This window comes from Brachionichthys hirsutus, chromosome 5, assembly GCF_040956055.1.
Source record: "Brachionichthys hirsutus isolate HB-005 chromosome 5, CSIRO-AGI_Bhir_v1, whole genome shotgun sequence".
Lineage (NCBI taxonomy): Eukaryota > Metazoa > Chordata > Actinopteri > Lophiiformes > Brachionichthyidae > Brachionichthys > Brachionichthys hirsutus.
Window position 1 is genome coordinate 5,680,731 of NC_090901.1, and position 13,449 is coordinate 5,694,179.

General features: G+C 42.9%; 2 protein-coding genes across 2 annotated transcripts; both read left to right on the forward strand.

Moving 5' to 3' along the window:
• The first annotated feature begins 5,774 nt into the window (after nucleotides 1–5,774).
• Nucleotides 5,775–9,770, forward strand: LOC137894331 (tyrosine-protein kinase CSK-like). Its single transcript, XM_068739811.1, has 12 exons — nucleotides 5,775–5,837; nucleotides 5,915–6,028; nucleotides 6,174–6,286; nucleotides 6,433–6,652; nucleotides 7,141–7,234; nucleotides 7,345–7,410; nucleotides 7,594–7,693; nucleotides 7,778–7,868; nucleotides 7,954–8,027; nucleotides 8,248–8,443; nucleotides 8,531–8,617; nucleotides 8,983–9,770. Exons 1-12 carry the CDS (start codon nucleotides 5,823–5,825, stop codon nucleotides 9,166–9,168), a joined length of 1,356 nt encoding a protein of 451 aa, XP_068595912.1. The 5' UTR covers nucleotides 5,775–5,822; the 3' UTR covers nucleotides 9,169–9,770.
• A 372-nt stretch (nucleotides 9,771–10,142) lies between these two features.
• Nucleotides 10,143–13,214, forward strand: mapda (N6-Methyl-AMP deaminase). Its single transcript, XM_068739812.1, has 10 exons — nucleotides 10,143–10,266; nucleotides 10,392–10,522; nucleotides 11,028–11,088; nucleotides 11,182–11,269; nucleotides 11,370–11,451; nucleotides 11,567–11,693; nucleotides 12,102–12,182; nucleotides 12,258–12,396; nucleotides 12,476–12,576; nucleotides 12,981–13,214. Exons 1-10 carry the CDS (start codon nucleotides 10,222–10,224, stop codon nucleotides 13,170–13,172), a joined length of 1,047 nt encoding a protein of 348 aa, XP_068595913.1. The 5' UTR covers nucleotides 10,143–10,221; the 3' UTR covers nucleotides 13,173–13,214.
• The last annotated feature ends 235 nt before the right edge of the window (nucleotides 13,215–13,449 follow it).

A 13,449-nucleotide genomic window follows, 5' to 3' on the forward strand; every position in this document is an offset into this window, starting at 1 on the left:
TGCTGATGGATAGTCGTGATAAGATTTGTACAAGTTAAAAACCTCCGGTCTAGTCTGTTACGTTCAAAAATGGCATTTTTGATTGGCCGGTTTACGTACTTGATCCTTTCACCGTGAAACTAAAGTACGGACTGGAGATGCTTGTTTTGTCCCCAGAGGAGCCTCGTCAGACGAGCTGTAAGCAGCCCTTTTGATCTTCAGACTGATTCATGTCCTTGTCTCGTCATCAAGGTCAGTGTAATCTAGAGAAGGCTGAAGCGATGCAGAGATTACAAACCATCAGGGTTATGCTTTATGAAGTGGGGGGGAATCCTTTCCTCTCCCTCTCCACACGTCGTCTCAGGAGGATTAAAAGTACTTTCATTTTGTTTTTTTATTCACTTTCTTTGTTGATTTGTGTGGAAATATATTTCATGCACAAAGGCTTAGTCCTTTCCACAACATTCCACCTGCGTGACGTGTTTTGTCACGTCTGTTGAGGCGAGTCGAGCCTGGAACACGAGCTGATGTTACTGAACGTGAACGTGTTGAGTTGAGTTTCTCTCTGGCCGCTAGGGAGCCTCGAATCCTCGTGGAACGGCAGCGCGATGCCCCCACGGCCGTTTCCTTAGAGAACAGTTATCTCCCAGAGAAACTTTAACACAATCTGGATTTAGTTCGAAAGTTAGTTTTATGTAAATTCTCAGATAAGCACATGTGACATCTGTTTGCAGTTCATTGATCAATGGCTGTTTGTTTGTTTGTTGGTTTGTTTTTTTTGGGGGGGGGGGGTGATATTCACTGTCAAATGTGTGCAAGAATAATATGCAATCAAGTCACATCTGCAGAGGGAAAAAATAATTAAAAAAAACCCCGTTCACAATGGTTGGTTGTTTGTCTGCTTTCTTAGAACGCATTGATTTCGTTTTTCTTGGCTCGGAACGTAACGCGCATGCGCGCTGCAGAATCAAGGTGGGGCAAAAACTCCGACGCTTCTGAGAGGTGGAGGAATGGGTCCGACTGAAGTTCACTAATCCGTGGGTTCGATGCTGCGGCGCGTGGAGCCGTCACGCCCGGGTCGCCGCGTGTTTCCTGGATCCGTGGAGGAAATCTAAAGGACGTTTTCTAAGGAATGCCGACAGAAGAGCCGTTAGCGACAGCCTGGTTTTATTGAGGTACTTTTGGATTGGGGGGGTCACGTCACCTGAGGCAGGTTTCACTTCCTCGTCTTTCTGGATTTGATGTTTTTTGTTGTTGACATCGGCTGTTTGGATGTCCGGCTGCCAAATACAGCGTTTATACCTTCAGAGGTGAGATTATGTAGAAGTAAAGTCTCTAAAATGGATCTGCAGGTTATTATCAGGCGCGCGTCATGATGCGCCTTATTTATTAGATCGGTGCGCTCATTAAAGCCATTTCCTCTTGGCGCAGCAGATAAATCTCTTCTCATTGGATGATCTGAAATGTACAGAGAACTAGAATGACTTTCAATAACGTGATAAGTAATCTTAAACCCTATAATCATAATTAAGAATATCCATGTTTTGTTCGCAAGAGTGGATAAAGTAAAGACAGCTGGTAGTCACGAGGTTTTATATTTAATAACTTTAAAAGTGCTTTAATCAACTCCTGTTTTCTCCTTCAAGCCTTCAGCCTTAAAAGATGAGGGACCATCACCAGACTACTGTTGCCACAGCAACCTGCATCACTATTAATTCTGATAATGACCTGACACATGTCACATTTTCTGATATTCATTATAGCAGGTTTATTGTAAATGTTTCTCGGGGCACGGAGCTGATCACTGATGCAGCTCGTGTACAAAAATGAGTCGAGGACAACATTTTGGGTCTGTTTCAGGACGCTGCTGCCCCAGCTGAGAGGAATTTCCTCAAAGGCCAACGTTGTGGGGGGAAAAAGCTCAACAACTGTTGCTAAAACGGCCTTTGAGCCTTTTCCACAGTCAGTTCCTCCTTTCGAGTGAAACAGAGGGAGTAAACCGTTAAAACGACATGACGAGAGCTCAAAGCGTCGCCGCTGTCCTGTAACGTGGCTGCAGCTCTGCAGTGCATCGTACATGCACAGTGCAAGAGTTTCAGTGTTTGCTTAGAAAAATCATTCATCGCCCGGCCTGCCGGAGACATGAATACTTTTTTTGTGTGTTGTTTGAACTTTGTTTAGGAGTTGAATTCCAATTAGCTTTAATTTATAGACACCGAATTAAGGGGGTTCCCCTGATTTGAAGCCATTGATGCTCGTCTTCCTCGTCCTCTTTTTTCCATGTTGACCTTTGTGTTGATTTATTATCAACAGGATGTAGCTTCAGGTCTATGCTCTGCTTTGTACTTTCCTGGCTTGCAGTAAAACTGACATTAAAGCGGTGCAATGGCAGCTTGTGCTGCAGGACGGTGAACTGTTGGTATCACTTTACACACGTTTTCATTTCTCCGCACTCGGTTTGTTGGTTTGCCAAACAAAGGCTCAGTGGATAGGGACAGGAATGATATGTACCTCTATCTGTGTATTTAGCTCTGTTTGTATATATATATATATATATCCCAATTCTTAGACATGATGCTCATTGAGAAGCTCTCAACTCTAGAGGTGTAAGTAGGTTAATTTATTTAAAGTTATCGATACATTATTATAAGAACAAAAGTTAAAGTCTTGCACCCAAAATCCTTCTTTAGGAAAATCATGGCTGAATTAAATATAAATACCATTAAAGTACTGTATATCGTACCGTGTAAATACACTTCCCCTTGTCTAGTACTGATGTATGAACGTGTACTCTAAGCATCGTTTTGCCGCTAGTTTAGTGACATTTCAAAAGGTTATATAAAGCACGATGCCTCTCAAAGAGCACGAACAGCTCTTCCTCATTCGGGAATTATTAGAAATACATCATTTAATTCTGTTCGAGCCTTTTCCTGCAATCAGCCAGACAGACAAACCATCCTCGGTGCTGATAATAAATCTGAAGGCCTGTGGGATCTATTCTGAAGCACATGACCTCCAGGCCTGCTTTGCATGTCGCAGCAGCGCCGGTAACGCCCACCGCCGTCATCAGCAGCTTCACCTCGGCTCGCGTCTGCAGCTAGGCGAGGGAGCGGCTCATTAACCCGAGGCCAGAGAAGATATTTCTGCATTCCTGTCCTGTCTTGCTTCACGCTGCCAGCCTACCACTCATATCTACGCTGTGGACTCTGACTGACTTGCATGCAATGAGAGTTTAGTGTTGAGGTATGACCGGGTAAGATGAACAGCTCTGTCTGTTCGAAGTGATACGGCTGGTTTTGTGGAACTGTGAAAGTCTGATTTGGGCTTTTTTTTTTCTGACTCCTGTTTCAGTCTGGTTGTTTTTGAGTTCAGCGGTTTCCTGTTGCTGACAGTTGCTTATGTCATGCATCACCTCTCTCGTAGCAAACGAGAGGGCTCATTCACTGCTTCAGTGAAAGTGCTCGGGCATGCACAACTTTGTATTTATTTTTTGTGTATTTTTAAAGAAGATTTCTCATCATAATTAAAACACAAGTTTTCCATTGCATAATAAAATACAGAGAACGAATCGCATCCTCAGAGCAACAGCGCTGACGCGTCGCTGCCCTTCATGCTGCTCACATGGATGATTGATGAAGATGGATCTCAGCGAGACCGAGGTCAGATTCGAGCCATCCAATCACAATGGCGGCTTTGTCCACTGTTCGAAGTGAGCGAGCTGCGTTTCTGAGTCCAGCTCGCTGGAAATGACAGAGTGACATCCTGACAGACTGAGCTCTGTCCCGCTCAGTCCGCCGCTGAGATGCATTCACTGTCCCCAAGAGAGCCACATTAAAGAGTGTTCTTGTGTGCCAGGCTGGGCCCTGCTGATCAGCTCCTCTCGGGGTGAGATCACTTTGTTCTTTCACCGAGTGACTCTGTTCAGACAGTCTGTTGCACTCGACAACTTCTGATGGCTCCGAATATTTCAGAGCATCGTTCACAAGGTGTCCTTATTCCATTTAAACCCATACTGATGTTGATGTGCAAGATTCGTTTTTCCAGCTATGTTCGCTGCATGACAGTGTTTAAAAATAATCAAAAATACACATTTGATGTTTAAAGCTGATATTTGATCCGGACGCTGATGCATCCCAGTGATGCTGTAAAAATCCCTGGACTTTACCTCTCGCTCCACCAGCAAGTTAACAGAAGTGACACAAGGTGAAATGCTCATGGTATTGATTCAACTATTTATATTATATGGTAAAAGTACTAACTATGGTAGGGTATTGATGAATAAGATGTGTTTTTCTATTGTAGCTGCCTCAGATAGAAATTATTTTTAAACTTCAGGTTTAAATGTTGCCTGGATTGATTCATTTGGTTCTCTTTACGAGAAACAGCTTCAATATTTCCTGTTATGATTTTCTGCACAGTGTGAAATGTCAAAGAGTAACTTAGAAAAGATGGGCCCAGTGAACTGAGGCAAAATTTAGGCGGCCTTCTCAGGTCGATGGGCGTGGGAAACGGTTCCCGATAGTTTTGACTCTTGATACACAAAGACAGCTGCAATACTCTGATGGGGCGACATCCGCCACATCCTCGTCTCATACCGGGTGGTTCACATTTAGTGATTCTGAAAAGGCATGTTTGTCATTTAATTTGCCACACTGGTGAGATGTCAGAAGACACAAGCTCATTATCCCAAAGGTTTGACAATTGTGTATGTGATGACTCAAGCAATGAAACAAAGACTGTTAGTTTTATTGGGAACGACTATTCAGCATACATAAGTATAGTTCATCTTGACTGACATGACATAAGCAAATGATAATGTTATAAAGCAGCAGAGAATTGTATGAACGCAAATGATACATGTCCAAAAGCTTTTACAATGTGCTCAGAGGAAGGAGAAATTGCTGCTATGATGTGCACAAATGACTAAATGTGGAGGTTGATCTAATAGTTATGAGAATTTTCATTCTGATCTGAGAAAAGCTGTATTCTGTATGGGATCTAATGCAGGAAGTGGGTGTCATCGTATGGCTGGAGGATGTGACTTCAATGTAACTTGACAGATCTATCAGCCAGGATTTTCCCGGAGCTCTGACCACGGAGTCCGGCTATTTCTCCATGGGGGCAGATGCAGGAAGCGATGAAGTGGGCGTATCTGGGTGGAGGGTGAGATCTGACGCTGTGAGCAGGACTTGGATATTATTTCAATACAACACCTCAGCGCTAATATGTTGCGTATCATGGAAACAGCCCTGGTTGAGCCAGAGGATGCTGCAGGCCGCACGAGTCCCTCAGGGAATCAGATCCTGCTGCAAGTTTGCATTCCAGTGTTGAAGAGAGCTATCTTAATTCCAGTCAGTTCATTCTGTCCAATTTTGGTCAGAATGAACCGGGAATCATATGACCTTAAAAGAAGATAGAGGAGAATATGTTTTATTGATCAGCTGGGATAGTATATATAAAAAAAACTTTCATATGAGTTTTCTGTTCCTTGAAGAAACTGAAACCTCCTCTTTCAACTATGATCCTGCGTCATGGAAACGGTCTGCTGCAGTTGTGAAAGTGTGATTTAAAAAAGGAGACTTGTTAGTTCTGCTTTCTGTACCAGTGAGTTATTTTTACTGACACCGTCTGATCTGGTGCTGCTCTAGAGCGTTCAGACTAAGAATAGCCTTTCTGGGTCTTCCTGAAAATGTGTTTGTGGAAAAGTGAAGGCCTCTAAAGCATGAGCTGTCAAAACTGACCATAAACGCTTTCTCCTGGTACTTTAGGCGTGTGTGTGTGTGGTCGCCAGCTCTGATGGTAGCAGCTAGAAAGCATCTGCGAGAGGATTGAAGCGCCTCACCATGACAGAAGTCCAGGTAAGGAAAGCCTCCAACAGCGTTGACTAAAGAGGGGAAACGTCCTTCCGACTCAACGATCTGCCATCTTCCTGCAGACCCCGTGGCCCCAGGGCACAGACTGCGTCGCCAGGTACAACTTTAAAGGCACTTCGGATCAGGACCTGCCCTTTAACAAAGGAGACCTGTTGACCATCATTGTCGTCACAAAGGCAACGTTTTCTCATTCTGCACTTCTGGCTATATTTAATGTTCCCGGAAAAGATTCACCCTTTTTGCTCTTTGGATTTGGATGAAATATATGGATTTTGTGAAGTTTGAAAGAGTTTTAAAATTTCTGACATTTTTATTTTACAGGATCCAAACTGGTACAAAGCTAGAAATACTGCAGGATGCGAGGGAACGATTCCTGCAAACTACGTACAGAAAAGGGAATGTGTGAAATCCGGAGGCAAGCTGAGCCTAATGCCGTGAGTTCGCAGATGATCTAGCTGCATTTATTTATATATGGTGTTGGGATAGATTTGAATCTTTCGTCTACGCCGTTGTCAGATCAGCATCGTACTCGTCTCTTCTCTGGATCATTTTCTTCTTCTCTGCTTTTCCCCCCTCTCAGCTGGTTTCATGGGAAGATATCCCGGGATCAGGCAGAGCAGTTGCTCCACCCTCCTGAGACAGGGCTGTTCTTGGTGAGAGAGAGCACCAACTTCCCCGGCGACTACACGCTGTGCGTGAGCTGCGAGGGCAAGGTGGAGCACTACCACATCATCTATCACGACGGGGAGCTCTCCATCGATAAAGAAGCGTTCTTTGAGAACCTCATGCAGCTGGTGGAGGTACAACAAGGCGTTGCTGCACTTTGCTCTGGCGCTCTGTGGAGCTTTCGGCGGTTGCTTTTTTGCATGACGGCTTTCATGTTTGAGAGTCCCGCCATCTTTGCGCCACCACAAAGACCACACACGGTTCCTGGAACACAGAATGAACAGGAAGTATCAAAGAGGAAGACTGAAAAGTATGCTGAGGTTAACAATTCTTAACTAAGACAAATACACTACGGCTCATTTTCTTGTGTAATGCAACCATACTTCAGTGGAACCTCGGTTCTCGAACTCAAACCGTAATATTTTTGGAAAACTGAAAATATACTTCCCGTAAGAAATAACATTAACAGCTTCAGGTTTAGCTAAAAACAGACAAATAAACAAATGGCGTCAAAAACATAACCTCCCTAATGTCAGGTTATTTTGTTCTGGTGTTATCTATATATTTAATTTTAAAAAGGCTATAAACACGGTTTGGGGATCTCCTCTTCTTATATTTGTAGCACTACACCAAAGACGCAGATGGCCTGTGCACCAGACTACTGAAGCCAAAGGTGGAGGAGGGGACGGTGGCTGCGCAGGATGAGTTTTCCAAGAGTAAGTCTTGGTTTGGTGCTTGCTTTGTGTCTGATGCATCTGCATTGTTGCAGCCTTTTCATTTTGCCGGAAGCCGCTGTGTTCCATCCGCATGTCGTCTCGTCCAACAGGCGGCTGGTCAATGAACAGGAAGGACCTCAAGCTGCAGCAAGTTATTGGAAAAGGAGAGTTCGGAGGCGAGTAGATTAATCTCCGTGTGAATACATTTGGTTACGTTCGCACTGCAAACTCGCCACATTAGCACTCTTCACCATGAGGTAGCAGTCGGTCGGATGTCATTCTTTTGGTCAGCTGCGTGTCACGTGCGTGTGTCGTCCGACTCATGGTGAAGTGTTCGCCGTTGCATGTGATCATTCCAGACGTCATGGTGGGAGACTACAGGGGGACCAAAGTAGCTGTGAAGTGTATAAAGAACGATGCTACAGCGCAGGCATTCGTCGCAGAGGCTTCCGTCATGACGTAAGGAAAATAGCATGAGAATATTGATTGGAGAGGTGGCGCGTAAACGAGACGACGTGTTTGTGCGGCCCTCGCCTTCCTCAGGCAACTACGGCACGATAACCTGGTGCAGCTGCTTGGAGTGGTCGTCGAAGAGAACGGGAGTCTGTATATAGTTACTGAGTACATGGCCAAGGTAGGAGCCGGGCTGTCTGCGTGTTGGTCAACATCTGGAATCATGTTGTAAGAATGGTAAATGTTTCCTTATTTCTGTCTTACAGGGGTGTCTGGTCGACTACTTACGGTCCCGAGGCCGCTCGGTACTCGGTGGAGATGCTCTTCTTAATTTTGCACTGTGAGCATACATGATATTGTCTATGTTATCAACACTGTGTTGAGGTTAAGGAGCTGAAGGACGCGTTGGAAGTAAAGTGCAGTGTTGTTTTATCACTTATTGAAAGAGTAGAAAAGCTAGTAGATCAAAAAACGTTGTGCTGCGTTCTTATGATTCCCAGAATTACAGTATAAAGAAAAATGTCTTTCAGGTTTGGAGCTGATTTATTGCTCTTTTCCAGAAATGTCTGTGAAGCCATGGCGTACCTGGAGGCTAATAACTTTGTCCATCGAGACTTAGCAGCCCGCAACGTTCTGGTGTCGGAAGACAACATGGCCAAAGTCAGTGACTTCGGCCTGACCAAGGAGGCCTCCTCCACTCAGGATACGGCTAAGCTACCTGTCAAGTGGACATCACCAGAGGCCCTCAGGGAGAAGGTCGGTCACAAGGACGCTTCAGCTGCTGCGTAACATAAACGAAGATTAAACAGACTCTTACATCAATGATTTTCTTCTAATCCTCAGAAATTTTCCACCAAATCAGATGTTTGGAGCTACGGCATTTTGCTGTGGGAGATTTACTCCTTTGGCCGAGTACCTTACCCAAGAATTGTAAGTATGAATTAATATTTTTTTAGAATTTGAAATACATTTAGAGGTATGACTCCAAATTATCAACACATTTACTGTCTTTACATAACATGGGAACCGTAACGTAATGTTCTTTAACATTTCTGTCTCGTTTACCAATGGGTTTTTTTTTTACAATGAGGACAATAGCATAATCCTACTGTATGCTGCTATTGTTGTTACTGAGTAAACAAACAATACATTTCAAAGAGTTCTTAGTCATTCTGGGTTATATTTAATTCTGCTTAACTGGGGCCCTGTGCTCACATACAAGGACACCTACACTATGATCTACTATCATCATAGATAGATAGATAGATATCAATAAATCTTTTTTGTTTTTGCAGCCATTAAAAGATGTTGTACCACGAGTGGAGAAGGGATACAAGATGGATTGTCCAGATGGCTGTCCTGAAGTGGTGTATAACATCATGAAGCAGTGCTGGAACATGGAACCTGCTGCTCGACCGAGCTTTCAGATGCTGAAGGAGTGGCTCCAACACATCAGACAAGGGATGGGGAAAAATCAGTGAAAGATTTGGCTGAACAGACACAAAAAGTGAATTTACTTCTCCTCAACTTCCACCACTTGGACTGTAAGAAATCATTTGTTTCAGACTTTAGTGTTTTGCCAGTGTTTAAGTTTTTTTTTACTTACTTTTCTAATTGTCACCTCATCCCTTCGATTGTTCAAACAACAATGGCTCTTAATGAATGGCTCAGTCTCAAGTCTTGACTTGACCAATGACTTTCATATAGTCGATTCCTTCTTGAGAGTATGGTGCCTTAACCTGTTTTTTTATTTAAAATATATTTTGGGTTTTTTTTAACATAAAAAGTGTCTGTGGGTGTCATCATCATTTTGTTTCATGAACATTTAAACAGCAACCTCTTTTGACTTAAAAAGGAAAAAACATGAATCACATTTGAACATTTATTTACTTGCTGTATTCTTTTTTTTTAACAGATTCAAGGTACATTATTTTGCATGTATGTAGAATTATTTTTTATATGTGAATGAGTTCAAAACAACTGTAAAAATGCAGCTTTATTTTTTCATCATTATGTAATGTTAAGTATGTTATGTATACCTTTGGATTCTCATGCAAATCTAAAAAGGTAGCACAATTTTGAATAAAACATCACCTTTACTACTGAAGCAGTCGCATCATTCAGCTCATTCACGCAGCCTTTTTTATTTTTTAAGGATTAAAAAAGAAAATGTTATTTTACTTTTCAACAACAAGCAAGTCAATTTAGGCAAAACCATATTTTATGCATATTTTACAAAATATGATTTTTTGAAAAAGCAGGAATAATTATGAGCACTTAATGTCTTTAACAAGTTATGAATGAAATCAGGAAACATTAGAAACAATTTGTTTTTCTTTTTAACTCGCGATCGAAGAATCTGACGCAAAGGTCTCCTGCAATAAGCGGAACCTTTTTGAGGGGGACTTCTTTCTTTGTTGCACTCTGTGGTGCCACCGATAAATGTGACCTGAAAACAAGGTGGTTTGTCAGCAGTCGGTGACAGAAAAGCCCTCAAGCCTCCCGGATTAACTCTGTCTCTGATCATTTTTGTAATGGAAAATGAGGCTGACGTGTTTTATCGGGAGCTGCCTAAAGCGGTAAGTCACAAATGTTAGTCTGTTGAAAATGCTGTTGAAGAAAAAAATATTTTTAGGGAAAATGCCTTAAAAACGCCGTAATAGTTAGCTTTACATGCTAACGTCAGCGCTTTGACTCTTGCCAGGAGCTTCATGCTCACCTTAATGGCTCCGTCAGCTTCCAAACCATTGACAAACTCCTCCGAAGAAAACCACATCTGAATATTGAGCACAGCATGACGGCCATCGACAAGGGCCAGCGGAGGACTCTGGATGAGTATGACTTTTTCTCTTACTTTAACAGGAGAGGAAGCGGCAGAGTTTCATTCTGATGCACCCCATTCACAATGCTACTAATTAATCTTAGACCAGGATCAATCGAATCAAGTTTTTTTTTTTCCTATTCTGTTTTTGTTTTTTGTACAAGAAACAAACATATTCGAAATTACACATGATTAGATTTCGTTCCCTCTGCCTGGCAGAGTATGGAGTTTATTCGTCCCGTTTGTATCTTTGTTTGTTTTTCTGCATATTTGTACGTTGAATAACGTAAGTATATGAAAACATTTCATGGACATTTCATGAAAATTCGGTAATAAAGCTTATTTATGAGTTATGACATGGATGGAGACAGGATTACTTTTTTTTTTTTTTTGCAAAACCTATTGCATGATGGCATCACCATAGTAGGCGTTATAAAGTCGCTGGGCAGAGGTATCTACTACAGTACACAGTGCCATCTAGTTGCATCTGTGCTGATTACGGTTGAAACATGTCCACAGGTGCTTTCAGGTCTTCAAGGTCATCCATCAGCTGGTGCAGTCAGAGGAGGACATCCTGATGGTGAGAATAGATCCAATTTAAATGAGCTGTTGCTGCCTTTCCCCCCCATTTAATCCAGATCATCATTAATAGAGCCGTTTCCTCATTTCCCAGGTGGCTACTGACGTTATTAAGGAGTTTGCTGCTGATGGTGTCAAATACTTAGAACTGAGAAGCACACCAAGGGAGGAGAAGAACACAGGTATTATATTATATTAAGAGATTACCATGACATTAATATTCTGATTGCACCAAGATTGTTTGCAGAAATTAGGTTCACAAATTTCTCATCTTTGTCATAGGATTGACAAAAAATAGTTACGTTGAGACTGTCCTCAAAGCCATCCAACAATGCAAAGAAGAGGGAGCGGACATTGATGTCAGGTAGGCGGAGCCTGTCTAACCTCATTATGCTGCACATCCGGAAGTGTGAGGAAAAACACAAATGTACTGCACGATCATTCGTGCATGCTTCTAAATGAACCCGTTTCTCTGAAAGGTTTCTGGTGTCCATAGACCGCAGGCATGGGCCTCAGGTTGCCATGGAGACGGTGAAGCTGGCTGAGGAGTTCATGCTGTCCTCTGATGGTTTGGTGGTTGGACTTGATCTCAGCGGCGACCCGATGGTCAGTCAGCCCGCTGGAGCGCTCAGTAGTTTTACTGTTACTGATATCATTCATTTTTAAAGCCCAGATACCCAAAACACAATTTTGGAAGAAAAACGTTTGGAGCCCCATTTGTATATTTTACCTTCAAAATACTATGAACTGCAGTTTAAATGACTCCAGGCAACAGAGAGCATTTTGCCTTATCTTACTCGTGATGCCCTATTTTAAAGTGGCCATACCGAATAAGTCTGGAAATGAGCTGCCTTTTATTTAACAGAGAGCTCAGAGCACCTCTTTTCTGGTGCAGAATTTAGATTTGGATTCACGTCAGTCAGAAGGGACTGCTGGACCTCTGAAGTGGGCGTCTTTAGAAATGAAATACCTGACTCAGGCCTTCTTGTTTTCTAACGCAGGTTCTCTTTTAAGGTTGGCCATGGAAGAGACCTGATCCCTGCTCTCCAGAGAGCCAAGAACTGTGGCCTGAAGACGTCGCTGCACCTCTCAGAAGTATGAGTACGTTCTTCTGTTACTTGTTGCTGCATTCTGCCCCGAGAGCGCTGACGTTACAAGACGCCGTCACAGGTACCGTCACAGCTGGAGGAGTCGGACCTGCTGCTGAACCTTCCTCCTGACAGAATCGGTCACGGAACCTTCCTTCATCCTGAAGTGGGAGGATCGGCAAGTCTCGTCGACAAAGTGGTGAAGAACAACATACCCCTGGGTGAGACGGCGATGAGACGAATATCTGAGGCGCGTAGCGTTCACCTGCTGGCTATTTCTGAACTCCCTTTTTCTTGTAGAGCTCTGTCTGACATCCAACCTCAAAGGACAAACTGTGTCGTGTTACTCCAAACATCATTTCAAATACTGGTACCAGTTGGGACATCCGAGTGTCATTTGTGTGAGTCTTCTCTTTTTGAATGTTTAGTTTATAACTTGAACTTTGTGTTATTGATACACATTTTTGATGCTGAATAATATCAAATTGCCTTTGTAAGTTTTATTCAATCGATTTAGCCACAAAGTAAAACACAGTTTTCATGATCACTTTTGGGACTTGAAAGTGGCGTATTTAAGGGTTCTTTAAAAAATGTATCATTTCAGGTGAATCATTTTAGACTGCTGCTGTACCCAAATCATCAGTTTAAAACAAATATTCCTAGATAATTCCCAGGAAGTGGACGCTCCTCAGATCAAACTATTAAGACTAGTACTCCTAATAATTAGCAAACTGTGTGGTCAAAAACGAAAGAACGTAGAACCCGATGGTACTGATCACCATGAATGATCTTTGTCACATTCCAGACGGATGATAAGGGAGTCTTCTCTACGGACTTGTCTCGGGAGTATCAGCTGGCGGCTTCCACGTTTGGCCTCAGCCGTGAAGCCGTGTGGAAGCTCTCCCAGCAGGCCATCGACTGCAGCTTCGCACCCGACGCCGTGAAACAGCAGCTCAGACAGAAGTGGCTTGAAATGCAGCCTCAGGTGTTCCAGTGAGCCACTCGGGGGAGCCCACATCCACATATACCTCATGTTTAATAGTCTCCTTTAACTCTTAACAAGCCTTTGTAGAAAAGAAATTAAAAGGGATGTCTACAATAAAAATAAAAGAAATATTCCAAAGTAAGTAGTACTTCCTATATTTGGTATTTTCTGCTCGTGTCGTCTGGTTCTTTATGTTGATCACACCTTACAGACATTCCCCAACATCAACAAGTCCAGCCGGGACACGTCTCCAAATAGCTGCTGCTTTACGCCTGCATGTTCTCCCGAT